A 27,311-nucleotide genomic window follows, 5' to 3' on the forward strand; every position below is an offset into this window, starting at 1 on the left:
GCTAAACAAGAAGGCTGGCTCCATGGAACGAGCTTAGTACCACGCCACAAAATCACCAAACTGAAAGTTTAATTTTTAAAATAGTTTTAATGAATAATTGTAGTGATTCTTTCAAAAAATTAAGTTAACACAAACCAAGATTAATTTTACAGTACAAGACTGAGCTCATTTGCATACAAAACTATTAATCTCAGAATTTTGATAGCTAGTATACTGATTTTTCTACAGTGATTCACTTCAACTTAACCAGTGTGCTAGCAATGACTACAGTACAGTAATGAAACACAAAAATTATCTTCTAAACTTCTATTTAAAACAAAAGTAATCAAAGATCAAACTTGTAAGTAGGGTTAAACGTAGTAAACCAAAATATTACTACGTTTGTGTTTTTACCAGAGTCATTCAGGGTGGCAGGTGAGGAGATAGATATAATTACACAGCAAGTTGTTCTAATAATCAGAATTCAATTGGTAGCTAGCTGAGAGCATGAGAGGTTTTATTTCAATAATACCATATGAAATACTTTAATAGACTTTCTAGAAAACAGACTGTGTAGTTCTCAGATATTACTAAAATCAGTTCAATTAAGTTAAACATTTAAAACTTAGCATAAAATCTAGAATGTTCAGCTTCAGAGTTGAGTTTTTAAAATCCCTTGTTGTAACTTTCAGCTTTAGTTTAGCAAAAGCAATAGCTGCAAGCATTCCCTCTAACTTTTGTACAGGCCACTTTACAGTATGTGGAATTCCTCACATACCTCCTCTTGCAGGGTTGAAGAAGAGAACAGCTATAGATTCTCCTTGCTTGTAGCCATGCAGATTCAAAGGTAGGCCTCCCTCAGAGTGTCACTCTGTGTACATAGCCCATTCTGTAAATCACTCCTGTTACACTGACCTACATTAGCTTGACCAGGGTATAAAACCATTTTCTTGTTTTGCAGGACTAGGCTAGAGAGGTAGCAGGTGATAATCTTTAATCTGGCTCAGCTACAACTAGAACAGCATGACTTCAATTTCTAATACCAGCTCTTCCCTTCACTTGCGGTGTCTCACCTTCTGCTCTGTCCAGAGCTAGTAAACTAGCACAGTTTAGGTTTATTCTTTCTGAGAGGGATTATGCATGCCTGCTGCAGAACAAAAGTCACAGCATTACATGCAATGAATTAACTGAAAAAAGGATTAGTTCTTGGCATCTTGAACACTTCAGGAGTGATGCAGTTAAGGAATGACAGGGATCGAGGTGCAACATAAATGTGTATGATTTGAACAAAGTGGGCACAATAGGCATTAAAACAAGTTGAATCCTTTCTTAAAAGAAGGACTTTGTACCTGAAATGTAATACTCGTTCCGCTCCCTCTCTTTCCCAGTATGTTTTGACAGTTTGCCTTGGACTGATGAAACACATTCTGCTTACCTTATTTATGTTATAGTGTGACTTCCACTTACTACATAAACAAGGCCAGAAACACACCACAAACACAAAGGTCTTTTCAAAAACTGTGAATTCCACTTTTTCATAAATAGTCCTGAGAAGATAGTTTCTATTGTCAAAGTAACAGAGATGGCCCTATTAAGGACAAATTTTTAAAATCTGTTTATTAAAATAGTTTCCATTTACAACTGTAACCTGACATACCCAAGTCTGAGATCTTACCAGGGCTAGAACATTGATGCTGCATTTTGGTATTACCTACAGAAATAGAAGCAAATGCAAACCAGCATACCTTTACTGTACACAAGCCAACACTATCTGCTAATTCACAATGATCATGGCAAGATACATTTTTCACATGTATTAAATATTCACATTACAACCAAAGAAGTATGACTGATACCACATACCTGAGATACATTATACCAGTGGTAGCAGCTAGAACTGATTTTAAATTTTTTTTTTTATCCCTACAGACCTGTGATTTCTACAGCTGCAAAAAACCTTGATGTAGGCAAGGTGTGTAGGCAACATATATCTAACTTTGCAAAATTAGACTTCAGCATGCAAAAGAATAAAAGAATAGGAAGTGTTTTACAGGTGCAAAGGTATAGCAGTGAGCTCCTCTACTTCTTACATGAGTTTTCCATTAATCAGTAATATTGTCTAATGGAAGAATGCTCCAGTGAGCTTTTTCAACAGTTCTTCTATTAAAAAAATTTTGTAAGTATATGAATTAATACTTTTCTCACCAGATGTGGTATAGATTGCATTAGTCCCAGTAAAACCTGAAATCACTGCTCCTTTGACTTAGCTACTGAAAGTAGTCATAAAGTGGAACAAACTAAGTGTGGCATTCTCACTTAAAATTTAAAAGTATGTACAGGTTTGGGGTTTTTCTTGGGTTTTGTGTTTGCTGAGTTGTTTTTTTTTTTAATTCCAGAAAACAGTAATTATATTAAACCTTCTGTTACTCCACTTAAAATTACTTTCACACATCAAATGTGGCTCAGCATCTTGGTGTGAATCAGGTCTTTTAAATTCCCTTTACAGACATACCTACTTCTTATGAACGGTTGAGGAAAAAGCTATATACTGCGAAAAGTGGTCATGTCCTTTGGCTCACTGCTTGGCACACACCAATCATCTGCTTCGTGGTTTGCTTTATAATGTTTCCAGGCTGCTTTATTATATACAGGGAGTCGTTCAATTGATTCTGTTGATAAGGCCTGTAAGTAGAGAAGACTGTTGCTGATGATTCTTTTTAATCAAAGTTACAGTAACAGAACAAGGAGTTCCATTACCAGGTAGATTAGAGTTGCTGATAAAGTTAAAATGGTGAAGTGTTACATCATACCTTTATGTAAATAACTGCATCTGTACCATAGCCTTCTAAGGAATACAGTTTCAGGTCTCCTTGGAAGTACTGCGCATACAGACGTGATATGGGTAAGCCATAACCAAATCCAGCCTGATCCAGGAGAAAAAGTGTATTTTCGGTAATTGTATCTATCATCAGTGGTGTTTTCTTTTTTAACTTAATAGGTAAATAGACAAACTAAACATGATGTTTGACTGTAAGAGCAGGCGTTCAAATGTTAACCATTATGCCTCCCAGAAATGGAAGAATCCATGAGTGATTGTGATTATGAGAAAACTGTTCTACCCCTTTGTCAGACAGCACTGCTAGAGAACACCTTGTATTATGGTAGCTTCTTCAAAAAGAAACGACACCATTAGAGAAAACTGTACTGACTCTGTCTTCGCCTCACAGAGCTGCTAATCTTAAGTACTCAGTGTTCTGAAGTCAGATAAATTTCATCATCAATATATATAAAAAAAAAAGTCCAAGAAGCAATGTCTATGAATTTGTAGCTTATACTAAAATTCTATCAAGCCCTGTCTGCAGTAGCAGGACATAGCCCTGAAGTGTTAAGTATATTTCTTTATATACTGAATTTTAATCTCCCAATGAACATACACACATCTCTGTAAAGATCTAGTGTTTAATGAGTAGCACAGTCATCTAGATGCAGAACACTATATACATTTTAAAAACCCATTTTGAATGATGCAGTGTGAAAGAGTAAATTCAGGAAAGCTGTTCACAGCTTCTTACTGAGAGCTAAGGCTTTATTTCTTGTGCATCTATTAAGTTCACATGAGACCAAAGTAGATTCTTCGTATGTCCTGTCACATCTGCATATCTTCATCCTTGCTGGGGGATGGTACAACTGACTACACAGTACAAATGAAACTATGGATTTGATCCAAAATCATTGCTATAATTACTTTTCCTTTCATTCAGGGGCCACAACAAGAATTCAGAGTCCTGTCCTTACTGCAGTACATGCAGCATAGCTAAGTGTTCTGCTTGAGGTAAATGAGCTTTATGTTTCTTAGAGAAAAACAATCTTGAACAAGTTTAAAGAATTTTTGGTATTTTAGGATTGTATGCAATTTTCCAGTTATTTTCAGAAAAATATTTGGATTAAGCTATAACATTCAAATGGTGATACTCATTATCTATAAAATCAGTACTTCATAGCTTTGGCTAAATGGTTTCTTTTGTGACAACTAAACATATCTAAGATGACAAGGTATAAAAGATGTGCATACCAAAGGTGTAGCTCGTGACGTCTCAACACGTGGACGTGGTGCTGTTGAATACATGTAGTTGAACAGTCTGTCAATTTTCCTCATAGGAACACCTCCACCACGATCACTCATCTGGTACAAGAAGGAACATGTAGCATTATGTCCCTGAACACATTTTTATAAAAGACAGCTTCTTTCAAACAATAATCCAGAGAAAGCTCAAGTAAAACATAATATAAAGTTGTCGCTATTAAACTATGGGTTTTCTTAAATTCTCATCTCTCAGCTACAGCAATGCCCAGAGAGATGAATCCTTCCCCTTCATCCCTTATCCAAACCGTTAAATGAAATACTGCTGTAAGAAGCATTCATCATCTTTTGGAAGCAAGGAAATTCTACTTAAATTGTGCATTGCTTTTATCTTGTTCATAATTTTGTCTGAAGTCAGTATCTATACCTTTTAGCAAATGCCAGGTTCTGTGTATTTTTATCTTTATTCCTCAGGAATACTGCTAGTTAAATACAATCTATTAAAACCTATTATTGAAGGAGTAAGTCAGAAGAGTTGTTTTACTACAGTTTAGTTAGACCTATGAGAAAGCCAGTGCTTGCAGTTGGTCTTTGAAATCCAACATGGATGTTGTACAGAAAAAGAAGAAACTACTCTGCAAACTGTACTTCAGGGAGGTTTGATTTGCATGGAATATACGTTTATTTCCCTTTTTTCAGTTGTTTCACACTTGTATAGCTCTGCATTGTCACTTACAAAATGCTGATATTACAACTGTATAAAGATGCTGCTTCATTTTTAGTCATGGTTGCTTATAAGCTAGGCAAGACATGAGCATGACAAAAGCATAGAATTCTATTGCAGAGCCTTCAGTGTGACTGTGCAACCCCTTCATGAATTTCTTCCTGATGCAGTATGTGAAATTCCATAATGGTCTTGTATGTTAGTTACATACTACATCATCACATACAATCTATTGCTAGAACCAGATCACCAGCTAAAGTTAGTAATATGCTATGACAGAGAAGAAAACCTAATCAAAATAACCTTCAAAATAATAAAAAAGTGGGTACCTTCACAGTTAAATCCTCATTTCCCAACGTGATGTGTACATGAATTGGAGGATAAATGCATCGATCAGCATTATGTTCCATGGTGGCTCTCATTGCATTCTGCAATTTTCAAGTACAACTTAAATCCTGTTCCTACCACTTCGTATTATCTTAAAATATCAATTTCAGAAAGTTATTTTTATCACATATTTCAGAATCAGGACAAATATATATAGTTTTAGAATATTTTTTTAAAATATTTCTTGTTTATTCAGTATCAGTATTTATATAGTTTATTAGAATACTCAGACTTCAAATATTTAATTTTTTTAGAACATCTGAAATCTGATATTTTAACGCACAGTTTTATTCACCTTTATAATGCATAGTACGTGCAAAGATCAAGAAAAGTCTAGGATTGAACTGCCTGAGGAAAGCTCTATAGGACCTGTTACACATTATACCAGATTTGAAGATGTATCTTATTCTCACTTGTTTTAATAATTCATGTCTTTATACATTTTAAGATTTTTTTGACAAAGCTGTCTACTCAGGTGTCAGATGCATTCAGTGGCTAGGCAAAGGAGATACACCTTCCAAAGCTGTTCATTGTCTATGCAGTTACTGTTTGTCTAAGTAGTACAATTTAGGTATCTTCCTGCAGTCAAAGCGAGAGGTTTGTATTTGTAAAAACACACTGCTATCTACAATTGGTTCAAAAAGTCAAACAAGTATACATCTTCATTTAGTGAGACTGTAAAACAATTGTGTAAGGGTAAGTGTACAGACCTTGAAAAGTTCAAAAACCATGTGATAGAGATGTGAGGGCACATACACCACTTGCATGGGCTGTCCTGGTGATTTAACTGGAGAAAAGAGAGTCTAAATAATTAAATAGCAAACTAGGTATCTTTTATTCATTCCCATAGTAATTCAAAATGTATATTTGTATCAGTGAGAGAATTTACAAGAGAAGGAAAATTCGAACAGAATCTTTTGAGAAGTTGTATGTTAATCAAAAGTCATACTCAGGATTTTCAAATGTGCTTGCTGCTTTAATCTTAAAACCCACTGTGGCTTCACTGATTAGGGTGTATAATAGTTGCTTTCTAATACCTGTGAGGAGGTTATCATGAAGATTCAGTCAGGCTCTTCAGGTGGCAAGAGAACAAGAAACAGTGAGTGTAAGATGAAATAACAGAGGTTCAGAATGGATAAAAACTTTTTCACCATGACAGTTAAGCATTGAAACAGGTTGCCCTGGTATGTTATGCAGTCATCATCCTTGGAGGATCTGTAAGACTAAACTGGATAAAGCCCTGAGCAACCTGGTCTGACTGCATTGTTATCCCTGCTTTGAGCAAGAGGTCAGGTTAGAAACTTCCTGAGGTCCCTCCCAACCTGAATTATCTTACGATCCTATAATGCACCAAATAGTAACTACAGCACAGCCTGTTCTTGGATTCATTTAGAAATTAGCTGACTTCTAACCACAAACCTTAACAAGAATTATATAGATAATTCTGTCTATAAAACTGGCATAGTTTTCAAACTTTTTTTAGAGAATAAGTTCTAGAAAATATATCGTGGGAACACATTCATTATATCAAAAATTAAGGAAAGGTTGCTCAAAATTCTGGCTCTTAAGGTTCTTTCAGTTCAACAAATTAATGATTTCTCACCAGACTGTGTTAGTGCCCAGTGTTTTATGAACATAAATGTTGAAGACTAGTGATGTCAAAAGATCTAGAACAAATTATGTACCCAGCAAAAATAAAAGAGGGAGGAGAAAAAAACAAACACCCATACTTTGAAATATGTCAGGTTCCTGTCCTCAAGTTAATCGCTTCCCTTCATGCCTTTACCCCCAGATCCCATGCCTAAGGTTTAAATAATGGTCTCCACTCTCAGCTGTCAGCAAGGAATGTGCATTTGGCCTGGATCAGGTTTAACTCACCTTCACAATTCATTGAGCAAAAGGTCACTCTTTTTATAAAAACAGAACTGTTTGTTCTGGCTTCTGGAGCACATATACCATTAAATGACCCCTCAGTACAGAGAATTAGCTAGCAGGACTGATAGTTTCCTACAACTGTTTTTAGTATGCTCCAGAAATGGAAAGAGGTAAACCCTTTAACCTAGATACAGAATGACAGGTTTCATACAGTAAGAAGAAAAGATCTGTAACATATAGTCAAGGCCACACCTTCTTTGCCTTTAGCTTCATAGGCCAAGTTACTGTGCTTGCACTTTAGCTTTTGCAATTACTTGTAGAAGCAATTTTGATTGCTTGTTTTTGTAGGTCTGTCTGAACTTGGCATTTAGTATCTTGAAAAGTACTCTAGTGAGAAGTGTCAGAAAGGCTCTTTAGCATTCAGCAGGACTAGGAGGATAATAGCTGACCTCTGAGTTCATAGCAACACAGTTGTAAACTGTTTTTTCAAGTCACAGCCAATGGGTTCAAGTTTTACCATGACTTGAGCGTACTATATCTAATTACAACTACAAGAACATGATAGCTAAATAAGCAAGAGAAATTAGAATGGAATGTTTAGTATAAATCTTAAGTGTCACAGAAAATGCAGAGTGAGATGGAGTAGTATAGGGTGATGACATACAAGAAAACTTAGGGAGGGAAGGAGGCTGCTAAAATCTGTTCTATCAACAGCTGTAGTGTCAAAAACTTCTACTGATTTCAGTTTTCTAATTAAAGGGAAAAATAGGGAAAGGTTTCTGCCAGATTAAAAAAAAAAAAAATCCAGAACTGTTTATGACAGTAGATATAGAGGACACATTAACTGTATGAAAAGTAGGAGAATGTTTCACCACCAGCTACTTTAGAAGGCATCACTATGTTCAAGAGAGTGCCTCATCCCATATTCACTTACCATTCAACTCTTCAAGGATGAGTTCTGGAGAGCTCATGTAATATAAATCACAAAGTCTCTTAGCACTTTCATAGCCATCTATAACAAAACCACAGAAAGTCATATTTCCCCCTCCACATTCTTTTTTCGCCTTTACAGTTTGCCAAAAACAAAAACAAAAATTGAAAACACAATGTGTCAGGGAGGTTTAGTATGCTCTGACAAAAACTGGGGTTATAGGAAAAAGTGACAAAACTGTATTACACTTTCCAGGTAGGAAAGAAGAGTATACAAATATCAAGATGTGTATTGGCTCTCAGTGTAGACATTCATGTAAGTTTTCGGGATTCTTGTTCTTATCTGCTGAATTTACCTCTAATAACTTCAAGAACATTGCAGCTAGGATCAATGCTTCCAATGTGTTTTGGATGAGCTGGATTAATTTTCCCACCAAACAGTAAAGCTGCCAAAAAAGAAAATATTATTTAATACCCAATTTTATAATTTTAGTTTGTGTCTTCAGTTTTGCTAAATAGAATTTTATCAGCAATCTGTAATTCCAATTAAGAATTGTATTAAGACTGAGTTTATAAACAGCAAGGCAAATAGTGTACTCCTAAGAAGCATTAAAGTACCTATGAAGCACTTAAAAATGAAAGGAAAATATACTGACATAGTGCAGGTATTATTTCCCCTCCTTTCAACAATGGTACTTACAGTGTTGATTAAGGAGCATTCTAATTGAAATGCGACTCATGTAGAAACGGTCTAAAAAATACTGCACGTTCTGTGAGGTCACTGGATCAATGCCAAAGCTTTCCTTGTACTCTATTACTCCTTGAGCCATCGTAGGAATTACATCATTGTGTCGATTCCGGATTTTTATCACAGTGTCTGTAAAACTAAAATTAACACATTGTTAGTATTTCACTTTAATACTCTGGCAAACATTATCTGCCTACAAAAATGAAGACCACTATGTACATAAGTATCACAGGTGTGCCTACAGCAATAAGAAAACAAGTCAGTCTTTACAGTGTATTTCACGTGACTACCACTGAAACAATCACTAGTCAACCATTATTGATTATTTATAAAAATATTATTTATTTATTATCTTGATTACTGCCAAGAAAAAGAGAAAACTCTGCCAACCATTTTCATGCCGATCATCCCATGCCTGTCAAATGGCAGTTATGGTCAGCCAACCATGACCAAACCAACTCTACAGGTGAAAAGTTCCATATGTAAGTTCCAACACTCTGAGTAAGGAATTGGTAAACATTTGGTCAAGTTTAACATATTCATAGCTTCTTCAGCATAACAAAAAAAGCCCTGACCAGAATGATGCAGCATAAAAGTGCTTTGTTTCACGTTTTAATGTACCCTCTTTTTAGGGACAGGGGGTGACGTTACTACAATTCTTACGTAAAGACTGGAGATAGCTGAAATTTTTCTTAAGCTATCGTTTTCTTGCCTGTCCTTGTACATAATACTAACGTATGTGACAGCAAATCCTTACCTATGAATAGCCCCTGAATCTTCTGAGCTTTTGTCCTTAAAGTCAAGGATCTCCTGAAGGCTTTGGACATACCTTTAAACAAAAGAAACACGACAAAGACCAATTCTAACATGCTTCCTCAGATCCCTTTGGTTAACAATTTATGGTCTTCCAAGGTTGCCTGTTTCCAAATCACTGTATTTGATATATCCCATTGACCTATGCCCTGTGAATTTTGTTAGATCCTTTTGAATCCATTCATGATGTTTTCTTCCAAAATTTCCAAAGCACTGAATTCCACAATTTAATTAGAATGCATAAAACATCTTCCTTGTGTTTTAAACCCAGTAGGTGATCATTTATTTGCAGCCCCAGTGAGTTCCTGTTATTAGAAAATCTTCCCAGCTTGTTCATGATTTAAGTATTTCTGCCATCTCTTCCTTAGATGTGTATTTTCCAAGCTGAAGAATTTGATTTGGTTTCTCCTCACGTAGAAATTGTTCCAACCCTCTGATTATCCCTCTTGGTCTTTTCTGTTCAGGATGGAGTGACTAGAACTGCATGCAATTCAGAGGAATAATGGGCTAACACAGTGGTACAATTATATTCCTTCCCATTTGTTACTTAGTTCCTAACACTATTTGCCTTCTTGCCCATCAACTGACATATTCAGAAGAATATCCCCAGTAGCATCAAAATTTCATTTTTCAAGCAAGCATACAGGGAGGGGAGGTTCCTCTCTGTGCTCTATTTTGCATTTGTCCAAGTGGAATTCATTTTCCACTTGATCAATGTCATTTAGTATCATGAGAATTTAAGCATTCATGTTTCATTAAGCGACTTCATCTTCATTGATAGCTCTTTTTATATTCAGTCATCTAATCAATCCCACTTATTCACTGGCAGGTTTTCTGTTCTCTTAACTTTAAAAGCCTTTCCAGACCGCCACGTGCCTTTAGCAGTTGCCAAGCAATCTGTTTGTTTTGCTTTTAACTTACAAAAATTTGTGCTTACATGTAAGTTCCTTACTTGAAAGCAACTTTTATTTTTCAGAGTATTTCTTTTTATTTTAATAGCCTCGTGTTCTTTCTGTTGTTTTACGTATTTTAGCTTTGGGAGCTCCCTCTTTCTTTGCATTTTCTACACCTTTACTCTCAATCTGAAATAACCTGTCTTTTAAATGGTTTCTACTATCTTTTGCAAGCATTTTATGCTTTAGCCTGCTTCTGTTGGTTTCTTCAACTAGCTTCCTAATTTTAGCAAAGTCCCCTATTAAACATTGTTCTGGTGGACTTTTGTTTTTACTGGATTCTCATCCATGACTATCTGCAATACTTAATGATTTTTAATACCTTTGTGGGTTCTCTAATTGCTCCTAAAGATTTTTTTCCAATTTAGTTTCTGATTTAGGTCATATTGGCATATTTACGCAATCTAAATAAGTGATGTTCATGTAACTAGCACATGAAATGTTCTTTCTGTAGAAGAGAATGAGTTCCCCCAACTTGTATATATGCAGAAGGTCACCCTTAAAGGTATGAAATGACACTGTTCTTACCAGCTCTGCACCAGCTGAACTGACGGTGTTCTTAGGAGGTTGTCTGGAAGCAGACTTATTTCCTTCATTATGTTTGCCAATCTCACAGGCAACTCTTGTCGCAGAAACATAAATGAAGTCTTTTCACAAGCATTTTCAGATCCTAAGACCAAAATAAATACATGACAACATCAGAATAAAGTCAGAACTTACGGTAGAGAACTACAAACTCTTACCTTCTGCATAAGATATTTGTGATTTGGTTTTAAAGTTGACTCAGCCAGTCTGGTAAGCCAATGCTTCTTTCATGGCAGTGGCCCATTTATATTTCAAAATGTAAACTCATATTGAAACCTACCAGCCCTGTTGCAGTAACCAGAATCTTCAATATATAAAGAGTAACTAGTGCAATAGTTGCAGACGCATACTATTCAACTTTAAATATCACTTCTATCCATGTAAATTGTTAATTTTACTTGCAGCAAACATTGACTGTAACTAGCACTGATCAAAGAGTATGTCATTCTGAGCATGCCAGAGGGGCAAATGAAACCAGCACTAGAAACTATTTATGGGAAGGATGCTCGAGAGGGTATCGTGGTCCCATACACCCTCCCTGCCTGATCGCTGATCTTGCTGAATTACCGTAACTCATATTGGAATACTTTCAGAAAATGAATTCTGTAATATTTCTCTCATTTGCAGCTAGATCTGTTGTAGTTTAAATTCACTGTCCTACAGGAACAGAAGACAGATGAATGAATTCACATGAATGCTGAGAGAAATGGAAGTAGGACAGCTACTGTGGTTAGTCATTATGATAGTAGTTTTCCCATACATTTACTTTTTAAATTTTTTACATTTTTAAAAGCTCAAGGCTAAATTAATGCACCTGTTGATAACTGACCTGTCCTTTTATAAGGACAGGTGTCATCTGTGTGGGTGGCAATTAAATGTGGTTGTTAAGATCAGGACCTGAATTTACTCCCACAATGCTTGTTTTAGTAGGTGAGAAAGGAGGCTGCAGAGTGGGGAAGACGCTAAGAAATGCTGTACTTTATTCTCAGCTAGCCTTCTTTCTGGACTTCAAGAGTGTCATGTAAACAGTGTCTGAACTTACTAACCTGTTCATCTGCTGCAGTGAAGTACATACCTCAGGCTTGGTGTTTCACAACAAGTAACTCCTAAAACTTAACTCCGGTGAACTCTGCTCAGTTCACTCCTTCCATTTGGCAAGGGGATTTGGGGAAGAAGATTAAAGGAAGGGACATGGAAAAAAAGGAAGGTAGGAGTGTCTTCAACAGGAAAAATCTTCAGCAAATTGAAATGGAGTAGTTTAATGCATCCAGACCCACATACATCATAAACTACACTGATGACAGAATGTTGGTTAACTTAATAAAAAAGTGAATAGCTTACAAGAAATTCCTCCCCAGTGACACTTACCAGTATTATGCGTTGTCTACATATGACCTCTGCCCAGAAATCTTTCATTCTTCTCCCTAGTCAGATTGCATTTCAGGCATGACTGTTACTGGCCTTTCCCTTTTCTCAGGTAAAATTCCATGAACAAGTCAGATTGAAGGTATTAGAATGTAAAGATAATCTTCAAATGCCTCATATACTCAGTAAATGACATTCCAGAAATTAGTTTTGTATCTGGAAGCCGTATCTTTGCAATCCTGGGTCAAATACAGAAGACAGCTTAGGGTAAGCAAGACTTCAGTGAATGGGCAGATGACTTTGTTTCCCTGTGCAGCTATGGTCTACCTAGGCAAAGAATGGGTAAGACTCCTACAGAAAATACTGTGCGCTTACAGCCCAAGATATGACTGATGTATGTGATCCAGACCTAAATTTGCTTATGGCATATTTGATTTGTTAGATTGAAACCTGGAGGAACCAGAAGCAGACTTTTTTTTGTTAAAGTTAGCATTACCAGATTTTATGGTTTCCTCTTTGACTGCTCTCATTAGCAAAAGGAGCCAGAAAAATCCCCAGTGAAAACACCATCACATTATAATGGCTACAGAATGTCTTGCAGACAAGTACTGTCTCAGTGTTGCACTCTTTTTTTTTTTGCCTCTGTTACTAGTTTTTACTATCTGTTATTAAATCCTTAAGTGAAAGAGAAAAAAAAAAGTTAAGTTTTCCAGATTATCTTTACCTTATGTTCAGGTACTAATAGCAAAAAAAGTAGCCTAACTTTTGACATGAGGAAATACTGTCCCTTGAACATAACCACAGATTTTAAAGTAAGCGTTATTTTATCAGCATTTTAGTGGTAAAATAATACAGGTCAAAGCGAACTCTAAACTGCAGGATTCTTTCCTTAAAAGTATAGTAGCGATAGTATATATTCTGGTGGGGTTCCTGTACAAATCTGGAGTTTTAAATATTGGATACATTTTATTGCAATGTATGAAACACTGAATAGATGGATGAAGTGACAATAGATAGTTAAGAGAAACTTTTCTTCAGAAGTCTTCCTACTTACACAAAGTCTGGGATTCTAGGATTAGTTCTCAGTTATATTTTACTTACAAAAACATAAAAAGCAATATAACTATTAAGTAGTTAAATATTTATGTACAACATTTATGTAAACATTTACGCACATGAGTGCCTTGTGTATAGAAACAGATTGTATTATAGTACGGCTCCATCCCCAGGCTTTGAAAAGGTTTCTGGGTGTGACTTACAAGACCTTTCTCTCTGCTCTTGCTTTGAAGCTGAACAGAACTATTCCTGTGATCCTTTCTGTTTCCAAGCAGTCAAACCTGCGAGCATTACAAGTGGTTTTAGTGCAGAGTACAAGACTGAGTATCCTGTTACCGATTTACTCATTGTCAAGGCTAGATTCCCAGTCCTCCAGGATGGCTCTTGGCGTTTGCGTCCTGCTCCTTCTCTCACACATCTAAAAACAACATTTGGGTAAGGTGTTTTTGTAGGGCACTGACGTGACTGAGAAGTGATGATTGTTTCAGCTGTCGGCACCAGCTGAGGTTAAACGTTTCTCGTGTTTGCTATACCTTAAAAGGCTGCATGCTGCTAGCTTACAAAAGCTTAACAAATCTCACCTGAGTCACTGCTCTAACAATTACTAATTGCCATAACTGCCCCCACCCTCTCCTCAACGCTGCAGGATTTGCAGAAAACAACAAACTACTTTTGCGAATGCCAAAAACTCCAGCTGAATTTCAACCTTGCCACAGTCTCCGGGGAAGAAGCCAACTGGGCTCCCTTCTGGAAGGAAGCAGAGCCTTTTTCTGCCAAAAAGGCCCGTATTAAGAAGTGATAAGCAACAGCAGACAAACACAGCAGCACTAACACGAGCTACAGGGGAAGGCGGAGGGGGGGGGGAAGCTTGTGGCCGCGCCGGAGCCGGCCCGCGGCTGACCGGCGCCTGCGGGCAGCGCGGCGGAGAGGCGGCGGCGGGCCGAGAGCAGCGCGGCGGGGACTCACCGAAGTCCAGGAACTGCTTCATGGAGAGCGGCGAGGGGGAGAAGCGTGAGTAGAAGTCCACCTGCTGCGGGATGCTGCCCGGGGAGGCGCCGCGCAGCAGGGCGCGTAGCAGCCTCATGGCGCGGCTCTCGTCCCCCCGCCTCAGCCCGGCCTGGCCGCCATTTCCCGCCACGCCAGCTCCCCCAGCCCCTGCCCAGGCCGCGGCCTCCTCCGCCGCCCGGCCGGGAGGAGGTGCCCGAAGGGGTGGGTGTCTCCTCCCGGCCCAGCCCCACGCAGCGGCGACGGGGCGGAGGAGAGGGCGGCTCCGAGGGAGCGGGGCGGGGGAGAGGGGGTACCCGGAGCAGCCCGTCCCCCCTGGGCAGGGTCACAGGCCCTGAGGCGGCGGTCGCGCTGCTGCGGCGCCTCGGCTGTCGGCCGGGAGGAGACGGCGCGGGGTTCCCGGAGGAGCCCGGCCTCGGACAGGTACGGTGGTGTTACGGGGGCGGGTGCCGCCCCCTTCCCGGCCAGAGGCTGCGGGGTGCTCACCAGCCCCTGGGGCGGGAAGCCGTGAGGAGACCGGAGTCAGCGGCCTCCCGCGGCGGCGGGTGTGAGGGGGCGGGCGGATGGCCGGGGCGCGGCCGGCGGGATCTCGCGGCGGGCGACGTGTGCGATCCCGCAGTGAGGCCGAGCGGTGCCGGCGCACCGGTGTGGGCAGGCTGCGGCGGGCGGGTGAGCTGGGAGGCTGGCCGGCTCGCGGCGGGCGGCGCCGGGCTGCCGCTTCCCCTCGCTGCGGCCGGGCCAGGCGGGCCGAGGCCCGCGGGGGGCGCCTCGATAGCAGCGGGGACGCGGCTCCCGGCGTCGGTTGCCCGTGGGGCTGACGCGGGAGGTGGCAGAAACCCACAAAAGCACCGGCTCTATTCATGCGGCTGCCGGCCGGCGTGAGGGCAGAGCCTGCCCCTGCGGCCCCTTCCAGCCCTTCGCGCTCTGCGCGGTGTCACAACGTGCAGGTGAGAAAAACGAGGGAAGGGATAGTTTTGTTTCAGCTATCGGGAAAAAGAGAAACAAAAAAATACAGAGGGAAAAATAGGGCTTCTGTCTTTAACAGATAGAGCCCCGATCGGTCAGCAGTGAACACCATACATGTCCGTATTGGTTAAAAAGTACTTGGACTGTATGTCACACTAAATCACTTTGCCGGCTGTTAGGATACTGATGCAACATGTGAGGTACCAAACAATGGTATTTAATCGTTTCTTGTCCTACTCAGGTAGAACTATCCAGAACACTAACAAAAAAGGTAAAGAGTGATTATAAGTATTTTTGATAAACTTGCTGCAGTGTAGATATTGAATCCTGTAATTCAAAATTGTATACAATACAGTACAGTAGTGGATCTGGCCCTACCTATATCATTTGCTTCTTTTGTTGTGGATACTTGTATTTGCCCCATAAATTTATCTTATTAAATTAACTCTTAAATATTGCTTGGTTTCCTTTAAACATGCCTTGTAGCTGTGACTTGTCCATGACTTGATACTGGCAATGGATATCCAATGGCCTCTGCTACAGCAGGAATCATTTTGCTGTTCCTATCACATTGATCTGTTCAGTGCTTTGTTGAATTGCTTGGAACCTCCCATTAGAGATGAAGGTACCAGAATGAATTAAGGGCTTTGTTTGTTTGATGTTACATTGAAATACAGAAAGCATTGATTCAGTCAGTCTGTCTCTAGAGGCAATTTTCTGAGCAGTAACTGCACCAATAATATGTAAGAATGAAGCAGTAGTTCAGGATCAGAGTGCTTCATCTGGTTTGTAGCCAGACTGTACCTGCGTCTTGTGCTGAAAAAAAAGTGGCTTGTTCTGCTCTGGCCAGGGAGCAGTGGCTAATGGGGTGAACCAACAGCTTGTCTGTCTCTGAAAGTCTCCTACAAATACAGGTTACTGACAGTTTTTGCTTTATTGCTGCTTGTAGGCCACTCCTAGACGCATCAAATAGTAGCTCATGCTACTCAAGTTTGGGATAGTTTGGAACTCCTACTTATGAATTACTGTGCTTATAACCATTTTATAATGGCATCTCAGTTGTGAGCCAGCAGCAGCTTAAAGCAGTACCTATAAGCGGTAAGTTGGGTATTTCTAAGTTGTTGCAATTTCTTGTGATGGCTCTGGATTGGTTTCACCTTTTATGCCTATATGTTACTGTCTTGATGTCTGATGTTTCAACTTACAGGCAGGTCTTAAAAAATGGCCTACTGCCTAAAGTTATCTTTGGACAGCAGTCGCCAGCCAGATGTGGCAAAGGCTCTCGGAGGCTTTTAAATAAAGCATTACACTTTGTAAGCTAGTGCCCACTCTCAATAATGTAAACATGAGCACTTTTCTCAGGGAAGATCATACAGGATTGTGGGTAAAGAATTACAGATAATTCTTTAAATGCTGCGTTCAGAGAAGAACAAACTCTCTCTGTTTACCTGAAGGACTTTTCTAGGTCTTGTTTAAACTACTGATCAGGTACTGATCCATGTAAACATGTTCTGTTAAAGTCGAGAATATTTTGAATTCCCTTTTTCTCTTCTCCCCCTTCCCCATCCCTTTTTAAAACCTGTTTCTCTATTGATCTTCTGGGGGCTTACTGTGATCTGATCCAGCGTGATACTGGCTGGAGTTCTGATGTGCCAATTTCTGTAAATTCTTATGCAAACCAAAAGGAGAAATGTATTATTTTTGTCATTTGGCATTTTTCTACATTTCTAGCATTTAGTTTTAACCTAAGCAATTACTTTTTTTTTTAATTTAAGGCTTAGTAAGATAATTGGAAGCATAGCATTCTTGAGGGTGTGCCATAGAAAGACTTCTTGGTTTGTAAAGGTGATACTATAAATAACCCCTGAGTGGAAGTCATTGTTCTTGGTTGCCACGTGTACTGGTGGGTTTTTTGTTTCCTCCCTTTCCTCTAAAATAGGTGCATCATAGATTAAGAAGACAACTTAAGTTGCAAGGTATGGATATCCATAGAATCTCTCTTTCTTTTCTTTCAATGGTTTATATGCTTTGCTATGATGCCTGCACAGTCCTCTGGTCCATCTATCCATGTCTCTTCAGCTTGTGTACTTACTCTGCCCGAAGGCTTGTCATTGTTCTTAGGTTTTTGTCAGTAAGTTCAGCTGCTTTTGCTATGCTAGAAAATTCTTAGGGGTACATTGGTTTGATGTGGCTTTGGTCTCTCTTTTGCAGGAGTAGAAATAAAAATATAAAAATGGCAACAAAGTTGGTCAAAAATACAGAGTGGCTTCTGTATGAGTTACTAAAATTGTAGTAGAGTCAACAACATACAGATGGGTTTCTTTGTTTTTATCCAGTGTATAATTAAACTTTGGGATTTGTGAATTTTTGCCATGTACAACTTTGTGACTCAAGATCAGAAGGCAGCTGGGAGAAATTTTATGATTATCATGGACGGCCTTTTCTTCCATAGGAAAAATATACTACATAGCTACTGAGCACTCACTTTATGCGGAAACAGGAACAGCAAACTGTCACCATCAGGCTGCTTACCTGTTGGCCATTGTCAGAGGTGGGATGCTCAGTCAGGTGGATCTGTGGTCTAGTCCAGGATGGCTATGTTTGTGTTGTTCCTCCTTGCTAAGCCGGAATCAGCCAGGGGCTGTCTTGTAAGCTGGCTGGCAATGATATGCTACTGAGCTCTGTAACGTTAACTGTTGGTCCCCTCCACCTCAAGAAACCAATATCCTGCAAAAATTGATTTTAGTCAACTTAGCAGCTGCTTTATTTCATATGCTCCTGGCAAAAGTATTTGACTTGTCTGTCTCTTCCTCCCCTATCCCCTGAAGACACTGAGACTGAGAGATAAGGGGACATAAACAGCACTGTATATCAATGGTGAGGGGGCTGCATGTTGTTCTGCGATAGTCAGGTAAGCAGCAGCACCTGCTTGTTAAAAACTCAGTTCTCTGCCTCTGTCTCCTCAGATCTCTGGGGCAGGTACAGCCCTGAAAAGATGCTGCTTGCTAACAACCATTTTGCAGAGCTAGAAAATGAAGGAGGAAAGGGCTCTGTCTTTGACTCTGGAAAATGCAAACTGCAGGTCCCCCACCCCTGTACAGTGACAGTATCACACTCTGGCAGGGGATTAAGGCCGATTTCTGTGGTGGTCTCTCAGGGTAAGAAGATTTTTTTTTTTAAGTGTTCTTACAAGGATTGTGGTTAGGATTCCAGCAAGGCTTATGGGGTTATAAGAGGTGTATAGTATTAATTATGAATCCACAGTCTGGGAAGACAAATGGACATTTAAGGATGTCTGAGGACTGGGATAAAAACTGAGGTGGCTGCTTCCACAGCCACCTAAGGGAGATACACTGCTGGCCTTCTGCTTGTCACGCGTGGGCACGTTGTCTGGCAAGGCGACTGAAGCATGTCCACGTGCTGCCTCTGGCTCAGAGCACTGGCTGCCGTTGCCTGGTTGTTTTGTCGCAGTTTGTTCTCCTGGGCTTTGCAAACCAAGTGCTGACACTCTCACCTACTCTCTGCTGGGAGAAGTTATTTCAGCCATTTGTGGGTAAGCAGCTTTCTGGCTCTGTGTAGTCATGTTTATTGTGGTCGGCGCACGCTGCTGCAGTGAGTTAGTTAGCATTGTAAACTGGCTGCGTGCTCTGAATGGGGATGGGAGTTTTCGTGCCACTTTCAGAAGCTTCCTTTCCCCTTATGTGCCCATTCCTGACATCTGTGTTCGAGCACCCTGCTCTGTCTCTTCTTCCATGTACAACTTCTGCACAGGTGGTTACTGAAACTATGCTGTGGTGGTCCCTTCTCTCATTAGTATGTCTCCTGTGCTGTAACAGTTAAACATAGGTGAAGGTATTGCTGTTTACTAGCATTCTATTTATGTACTGTAGGCTACACTGTGTGTGTTTGTTATATATACACACACACACACATACTAAACACACACACTACATGTGCCTATATGTACTATACTTGAGAGGCATATGTATACATATATACTATACATATACAGTATTATGTGTAGTACTGTACTACTGTGTACATAGTATGTAGTACATGTAATACTGTATGCATATAGTATATATGAGCGTATATAAAACCTAATATACTACACTGGTACTGTACTTCCTATGATCAGCTACTTAACTGTTCTCCCAGTCTGTATTTTGTCTTCTTGTAGGCAGATGTTTGTGGGTGTAGTTATGTAAATAACTGTTTAATAAAAGCAGGTTGAGTCCACATCTTTGACGTGCTCTTAAAGATGTAGCAGCATCTTCTGGTTCTAGTTCTAGAAGCTTCTTGGCAGCAACAACAAACACCCTTATCTTTAGGCTTTGTTGGATCAAAAGGTCTTTCTTTTCAGCAAAGGTGAGTGAAGCACCCTGTGAGGGTTAACATCTTAAAAATGCAGACAAACCACAGGTTTTCTGTTGGTGGGTTTTTTCCCCTGCATCTTTTGAGTTTTTTTGTAGTTAAAGCTTGTACCCTGCAACCCTGTAATTGACTGTCAGTATCGGACTTCCACAGCTAAACACAGATAGGTGTGTGAAGTCTTGGACTAATTTGGGGAGTGCATCCATCCCTCTAGTTGTAGAAACACGGGTCTGGCAGGGGAGCTCTCCGGAGGCTGCCTGCACTGAAGGTGCCCTGGGCAGCACAAGTGAAGTGTGGAGGGAGGGGGTGGCTCTGCCCCACCTGTGGGAGCTAACACTTGGTGCTCTGCCAGACCCTGTGCCTGGCTCTACTGATGCTGTGAACCGCAGCGAGCAGAGGATTCCAGCCAGGGTCACAGGGGTGTTACCTCCTGCAGCTGCCTTATCTGGCCCTCCGCAGCTGGGAGGGCACTGACAGTTAGTACTGAGAATGAGACAAGTTGTTAAAGCTTGCAACTTTCAGCTTACTCTTCTAGTGAACTTAGCTATGGCTACCCCAGTTAATTATGATAAGCAATCACTATTACCAAAACAATGTTTAATTAAAAAAAAATTTATTTCACACTTCTATACAAATATCCACAGGTAATTTCTAATTGTGGAATGATGTAGCATTGCTAGCAGGTGTAAAAAATGTTTGAGAGAAAAGTATACCAGTGACATGACTGACTTTTCAAGAACTTCCAGTTTAACACTGCTAAGACATCATGTTCTTAGGGAGGGCCACAATCTTCTTTTAAATGCAAGGCTATTTGTCAAGCTTCTTAGCCCCTGATTAGCCCGGCTTCTGATGCTGTTGAGCCTTCCAGCAAAGAAGCTCAGAAACTGGGTAACAGCTAAAGCATTCATAAAATGGTCACAACACACTGAGATTATTTAGTGACAGGAAGAAGAGTCTATTAAATTAATGCACTTTCTATAATGATAACTTTTTAGGTGACCACACCTTCCAAGAAGGTATGTTCAAAGTTAGTAGTAGAAAAAAGACACTTGACAACTGCCCTCCTAGCAGGTTTTTACCCTATGAGGGAAAAAAAGTACCAAGAGGTTTTTGCATAGTTCAAATTGCTAGCAATTAACATGCATACTTCTTGAGCAGAATTTTGTTTCACATGAAATAAACAGTTGTGAACTAGATCTTTATTCTTAACATAGTACCAGCGCTTTAGAACATGGGTAAAAAAGTAAACTCTTTAAATAGTTTTATCAGTTATGTTACACAATAACTAGATTACTGATAAACACAACATTGTGGTTCTACTTTTATCAACATTCAGGCATTCAAGAAGAGGATTCAGTAGTCTCAGCGTGGATCAGCTCAGATCCCCAGAGTTAAGGTAGGTTAGGCATTCACAGCCTCCTTCAAGTGCTGGGTAACAGTTGCAGTAGTCAGTGCCTTTTGCCAAACAGGAAGTCCTTACGAAGCTGGAAGGCTGTTTGCAGAGAACCTCTTGCTTTCTTGCAGTAAGTATAAAACTATGTAAAAACCCTACTTCTGCTTGGTGTCCAAATGGTTAAAGAGTCTGAAGTAATATACAAATCATGTTACAAGACCTGATGATTCCTGTTGCATAAAGTTATAAGTATCAAGGAAAAAAAGCCCCCATACACATCACTGGAATAAATATTTACAATTTTAGAAAGCATTGGCACCTTCAGTGACTTACTAAAAATGCAGTGAAAGCCTCAGGTCTCATAATCTGAAGTTCAAAAACACAGTGGATTTGAAAGTTCAGTTAAGTCTTTGGCCTAACAGTTAGTCAAAGACAATGATTTATAACAAAAATAAATATAAAAATGACTAAAATATATATATACAAAAAGTACATCTAATATTCAAGCCTCTCTTTTAAAAAAAACCTGTGTATATTTGCTGTGAGCAAGAATCACACAATCTGATCTTAAAAGAATTGAGCAACATGACCTATTTATTGCACATGTAATTTAAGAGGGTGCTTTTTGTTAAGCCCTAACCTACTGCAGCAGGCAAGGTTTATGACTAGAGTAGATTTGCAAATCTTCAGATTATATTTGAACGAAGTGTGTTAAGGCCACTGTGTGTTGATAATGGACTATGCATTGAAGGAACGATGGAGAACCTGTTTTGACCTTAACCATGCGTTCTTTGCACGCCTAGGAAGAAGGTCAGGATCACAGGAAAAAGTCTGCTGTAGTGGCTTTGTGTATTTTGCAGAAAAGACCCCAAATCAATACAGTATCTTCTGAAGTGTGAGTTAGATTTGAGGGGGAAAGAGGCAGTTTGGAAATTAAATAATGCAAATAAAGTCTGTTGAAGCAGTTTTAACTTGTGCAAACAAAAGCCTCAATATAAGTAATAATATCTACAATCAAATGGTGAATGTCCATAGTGTTCATAGGTCTAACTCCATCAGTATTCCATTAATGAAAATCTTAAAACCTCTCTCTGAACTTTGTGGATGAAAAGAATTTTCCCTAAGAATAACTTTCATTTTCATTCCATTTTGTGAACCACTGTTTTGTCTCAAGGTCTTTGCATTTCCCATCTTTGATCTGTCGCTCTTCTTTTCGAATTCTTACAGCATGATATCGGGGGACACTGTCTTCGTACCTAGATCGCTGGAAGAACCCACACTGGGGCACAGAAGAAGAAGAAGAATAGTTTAGGTTTAAGTTGCTGCCAAACTACTACAGTTATAAAGCAATAAATTCTTCATTTGCACAGATACACGGGTAAGAAAATGGTAAACAAAAATATGTAGGCCAAAAACATAGCATATGTAGCTGTAAAAATGTGGGCCAGCAGGTCTACCACCTTAGTTGTTCCAGCAGCAGCTGAAGACAAATGGCACAGTCTGACAATCTGGTAATTGTAATACCTTCAAAATATTCCCTCTGCTAACTTTCTAAATTTGGTTTACAGTCTTTAAGACTTTAAAGTCTTCTTTCATTTATATAATGAGAATTTGATGCTACACAAAGAAGTAGATACAGTTCAGGAAATCTTGCCTCTCCTGAATCAAAGGTAGGTATGTACTTCAGTATCTGCATGTATGGTGATGTGATTTACCTTTAAAAACCTACAGAAAGATTTCCAGGGCCTTTACAAAGGCCAGTAACAAAAGTTATTACTGTAACAAAGTCACTCTAGGGCCTTGTTTTTCAAAGCACCATCTCAACTACAGTCACCTGAGCTAACTCCACATCCACAATATTAGAACATGAGTCTTGCTTAGCTTGCCATAGGATAAAACACAGACATAACTTGAAAGCTTTGTAATGTATCATGACACAAGTCTCCCTAGATTAAATCTTGTACAGCTTATTTGTGCCCTGCAATTTTTTATTCAAAGCCACTTTAAAAACTGCCTTTAAATATTGAGGAATGGTCTGAAATTAATTTTCAAAACAAAATGGAGTTATGGCCATGGCATTACAAAGATGATGATTAGTAGACACTCAGATTTACATGCTTATGGGTCACTGATGTCAAGATTAAGGTTAAGAGACATTGTGCCATCCAGCTGTCATTAGATACTGCTAGAAAAAAAAAATTGAAGTGGCAAGGTTTTGTTCACAGTATTTGGGCTGGTGGGTCTTTTGTTTTTGTTTGGTTGTGGGTTTTTTTAAATAACATTAGAACTTACATGGAACTGAATTTAGAAAAAAAAATTGCACCAAGGTACAGACCAAATCTTCAGCCATCTCTTAGTTAAGATTTCATTAAACACTGTTTTGACATATTTTAGTTAAGAATTCCTCCCCGCCCGCTGCTCCCAAGCATCACTTATTTATGTAATGTGCATGTGACATGTAATATCTTAAGTTGAGTAAAGGGTGCTGGAAGCATATATCATCACGCATCTAGTAGCTTCAGCAGAGGAAAGTGTGTTCCTAGAAAAGTATACCTTAGAATTGAAGGAAACCAGATGTTTCCAGACCAATTAAATTTTCATTATGAAAACCCCTTTCATTATAAGTAACATGTATCTTTTAGCATGCACTAAAAGTTAGTACAGCAAGTTTATCATCCACATGGTCTTATTCTGCAGTGCTGATTACCATCTCTCAAGCTTAAAAAACTTATTTGTACTGTTAAAACATAAATTTAAAAAAACAAACCGAAACTAGAAACCACTGCAACAGGTCAGTGTGTTTTCTAAAGAAATAAATAAGCTTTTTAGACCAAGGGAAACACCTGTGTGTGTTCACGTGCACCAAAAGCTGAAAATATATTGACAGAATGAGCAAGCAAGTATGATAGTTTGAAATCCAACAGTTAATAGAACATATGCAGTAAAAGCTTCATAGTTAGCCACCGCAACCATAGCATGTGCCACAGCTAAAAATTAAAAAAGTATCATCAATTACCAATTACAGAAGTAGATCAATACTATGCATCAGAAGTAAGCCTCTCTTTATCAGATGGCTGAGCATGGATCTCAGCCTTGTGATATGTGGCATCATAATGATCTTTCTTATTTCTCTTGAAGAAACCACACTACAAGGAAGCAAGGTATTTAGTCAATTTTTTGTGGACTGGAAGAAGTCAAACATATTAAAACTGACTTAAATTAACTCTGAACTATCTTCCCATTATCCCTTCACAGGAAGAAAAAATATCACAAGAACTCAGCTGTTTCTAGATCTGAGAACTTATTGGACTAACTTGATCTAGAAAATAATACAATAACCTGAGGTAAAGAGTATTATTTTAGAGGCATTTTGCTACATTTGTAATGCATCTGTTGTGGGGTTTTTTTAAGAAAAGCTTCTATAAAGTATGTCCATAACAACTAAAGCTGGCTGTGAAGAGCAGAAACATGTCTATGCAGAAACCTGACTGTGGACTAGTGCACAGGATAGACAAAAACATAGGGTAGAACAAAAACAAGTACTGTTTTGACCTGTACAACACAAGCATTGGTCTTAAACCAATCATGTAACTGTCTCTGAAGTACCATGTTTATTCTTCATAAGATGCACAGTGTTTGTCATCAAAAGAAGCAATTTACATTGTGTGTGCGTGTGTGAAAAATGTGTGTATTTTCATGTGCATTAAAACACTAGTAGTTACAACCTAACAGCCCACCCAAAGTATTACTTCATCAGGAAGATTTGCAGCAGGGGCCAGGCATTTATGAGATAATAAGGAAGCTGGAACTATCCCGTGAGAAGTAACCAGCGAATAGTAGCTCCTCCGCAAAGCTAAATTGCTACTGCTTCTCCAGAAGAAACTAAGTGACAGACAGGATGTTCTTCACATCTTCTTTCTTAATAATCTTGTGTTATCCCATAACAGCAAATACTAACTGCCTCTGCCTGTAAAAACTGAGAATAAAAGGACTGCCCTGTTATACTTGGAACCACTATTAGTTGTAAAAATGCCAAAGCTAGTTAGAAAAATAGGTACTTGATTTTTCTTTTGCAAATTGTTAACCTTTTGTTACACACACTTATCTACTCCTTTAGGGTTTCTAAGATAAAAGCCAATACTACAGAAATTCACCAACACACTTAGCTATGTATTATTTCTGTACCTTTTGGTTATTTCCATCTACTATCAGTTTACTGGTGTTTTTAAGGTTCTCGGAACAAAGCCCTGCTAAAAACATTTGTAAATAGTTCAAGTGAAGTTTTACACATAACTGCAGAAGCCTCAATCAGCTGTATCCATCCATATCAAAGTAACTGTGGTCTCTGAACATGTGTCCCACATTTTGCCCAGAGCTCACAATACTTCCTTTTGAGGATGTGGAAACTGAAAAATTTCATAACAAATCTTCCTGTGTAACCATCTTCATTCCAAATGTTGCAAAACTGAAAAACTGATAAAGGTAATGGATGGTTTGGGTAGTTTTGCTCTATTTTGAGTCCCAAATGCAAACCAAAATACTTAATCATTTTTGCTCAATTAGTTGGCTGTCTTGTCAGCTGTAGACCAGGAAATGTAAAATAACCAGATGAATAAAAACTCACCTTCCATAGTAAGAATACCAACAGTGCAAGCATCAGTATTCCAGCAAAAATAGCCACCGCAATGATCCACCAAGGTACTCCTGTATAAAGTGCTACTGGTTTTGCAGGAAAGACAGTAACACGCACCTAAGGAGCAAAAATATGTGAAGATGGAAAGAGCATTTCAGAAGTATCCATGTTAAATATAAAGCTGCAATTTATACAGTCTTTCCTCTAACAAGATGTCTTCTCTCTCTTATCTACAAAATGTTTCTGAAGAAAATGTTCCTACTGGTATCATTTCAGTAAGGTAGTGAATTTCTCCAACCTGACTGAAAGATAAAAATGATCAGTAATTCAAAACTCAGTTAAAAAGCTAAACTTTTAGCTACTTTTGTTCTAAAACGGTTTGAGGTTTTTTCCCAGTCTTTGAGATAAGCTGGAAACATCACAACCACATATGGTTAGCATTAGATGTTGAACCTACCTGAGCAACTTCATTTGTGAGTTTAACATTCTTAGCTGCAGCAGGAACACTGATTGAAGCCCTAACAAGAATGTCCAGGTAGTTCATTTTGGAGTATTCCTGTTCCAAAATAAAATATGGACCTTAGGCACAGAACAGGAAAGAACTCTGACCTTCCAGAAATGACAGGTAGAGGACTTACTTCTAAGAAAGTACTGTTCCACAGTCTGGAACGCAGCACAATGGATGCCTTGCTGTCTAAACCCTTCAGGGGACATTTTATGTCCACACAGCGTGCATTCACATTGCAGTCCTGCAATTACAAATTTCTACGTGTAAATAAAAATTGGATTATATGCATCATATTTATGTGCAAGTATCAAAATCTGTTTGTACTGACAGCAATAGGAGGGTAACAATAAAGATGCTATTACCTACTTATTTTGCAGAAATTCTTTCCTATTTCTCTCTCAGCAGTAGATAATCAAAATGGTCAAATTTTAAAAGCATCGATACTTGGATTCAAGATAAAAACAAAGCAAAGAGATACCATCTTTCACCCTGCCAAACTCGGAGGTGGGAGTGTATCTGACAAGACTGTCAGATGGTTGGTGCAATATGCTTACCAAGGTCTTGTATTTTCTTTCTGAGAATAAAGAAAATGTCTTGCTGTCTGTAATCTGCTTCTCTGCAACCTCACGTTTCCTTCTTGAGTTATGGGATTCCTAAGGGGGGGGGGGAAGAGCAAGAAGAGTTTAGTAGTTTATCATAAGAATCTCTTAATTCTAATCCCATACAAACTTGCTTGAGAAATTCTTATTTTATTTGTTGTACATAAGTAAGTTTAAGTGCAAGTCCTTTCTCTTTAAAAAGTACATAGAATTCCTCCAAGCTGAGGAATGTGACAGCAGTGCCCATTACAAAAACAGTCACCAAGAGTTAGCATCTATCCTTTAGCATATTATCCTCATTAGCTATTATGAAGTCTCCTAATAAGCTTAACCCTTG

General features: G+C 39.0%; 2 protein-coding genes and 1 long non-coding RNA gene across 11 annotated transcripts in view; 1 reads left to right on the plus strand and 2 right to left on the minus strand.

Moving 5' to 3' along the window:
- Positions 1-67: 67 nt before the first annotated feature.
- Positions 68-14,928, minus strand: PDK1 (pyruvate dehydrogenase kinase 1). Of its 3 annotated transcripts, XM_074873214.1 has the most exons (13): positions 14,463-14,928; positions 13,833-13,914; positions 12,444-12,679; positions 11,019-11,160; positions 9,482-9,553; positions 8,677-8,861; positions 8,333-8,422; positions 7,981-8,058; positions 5,882-5,958; positions 5,114-5,212; positions 4,052-4,162; positions 2,790-2,903; positions 68-2,661 (listed from the first exon to the last, which is right to left on the minus strand). In XM_074873214.1, exons 4-13 carry the CDS (start codon positions 11,126-11,128, stop codon positions 2,521-2,523), a joined length of 1,077 nt encoding a protein of 358 aa, XP_074729315.1. In that variant the 5' UTR covers positions 11,129-11,160; positions 12,444-12,679; positions 13,833-13,914; positions 14,463-14,928; the 3' UTR covers positions 68-2,520. The 3 variants fall into 3 exon arrangements, with proteins under 3 accessions (XP_074729315.1, XP_074729316.1, XP_074729314.1); XM_074873215.1 differs by lacking the exon at positions 12,444-12,679; XM_074873213.1 differs by lacking the exons at positions 12,444-12,679; positions 13,833-13,914.
- LOC141945278 (uncharacterized) lies at positions 14,832-26,982 on the plus strand. Of its 5 annotated transcripts, none has more exons than XR_012629478.1 (5): positions 14,832-14,924; positions 16,417-16,565; positions 18,434-18,625; positions 21,178-21,237; positions 22,462-22,605. It is a non-coding gene; the product is annotated as an uncharacterized LOC141945278 (long non-coding RNA). The 5 variants fall into 5 exon arrangements; XR_012629480.1 differs by lacking the exon at positions 14,832-14,924 and adding an exon at positions 26,781-26,982 and having other exon boundaries at positions 14,933-16,565; positions 22,462-22,612; XR_012629481.1 differs by lacking the exon at positions 14,832-14,924 and adding an exon at positions 24,490-25,325 and having other exon boundaries at positions 14,933-16,565; positions 22,462-22,612.
- Positions 20,438-27,311, minus strand: part of ITGA6 (integrin subunit alpha 6) — a 45,056-nt gene continuing 38,182 nt past the window's right edge. For 2 of the 3 annotated variants that reach the window (XM_074873212.1, XM_074873211.1), the window contains 5 exons: positions 26,930-27,028; positions 26,506-26,616; positions 26,325-26,423; positions 25,859-25,984; positions 20,438-22,513 (listed from right to left, as the gene is read on the minus strand). In XM_074873212.1, the coding sequence (XP_074729313.1) occupies positions 22,355-22,513; positions 25,859-25,984; positions 26,325-26,423; positions 26,506-26,616; positions 26,930-27,028 (594 nt within the window). In that variant the 3' untranslated portion in view covers positions 20,438-22,354. Of the gene's footprint in view, positions 22,514-24,250; positions 24,381-25,858; positions 25,985-26,324; positions 26,424-26,505; positions 26,617-26,929; positions 27,029-27,311 lie in introns of all 3 variants that reach the window. The other variant, XM_074873210.1, reaches the window with a different exon arrangement.

Source organism: Strix uralensis, chromosome 6 (assembly GCF_047716275.1).
Source record: "Strix uralensis isolate ZFMK-TIS-50842 chromosome 6, bStrUra1, whole genome shotgun sequence".
Classification (NCBI taxonomy): domain Eukaryota; kingdom Metazoa; phylum Chordata; class Aves; order Strigiformes; family Strigidae; genus Strix; species Strix uralensis.

What these genes read in the sequence shown, in the direction of transcription:
- PDK1 (XM_074873213.1), bottom strand. Translation starts at nt 14,580, where the DNA reads ATGAGGCTGCTACGCGCCCTGCTGCGCGGCGCCTCCCCGGGCAGCATC. An exon ending in GTTCAGCTGGTGCAGAGCTG is followed by an intron (nt 9,554 to 11,018) that starts GTAAGAACAGTG and finishes TTTTGTTTAAAG; the next exon opens with GTATGTCCAAAGCCTTCAGG. An exon ending in GATTCAGGGGCTATTCATAG is followed by an intron (nt 8,862 to 9,481) that starts GTAAGGATTTGC and finishes TGTTAATTTTAG; the next exon opens with TTTTACAGACACTGTGATAA.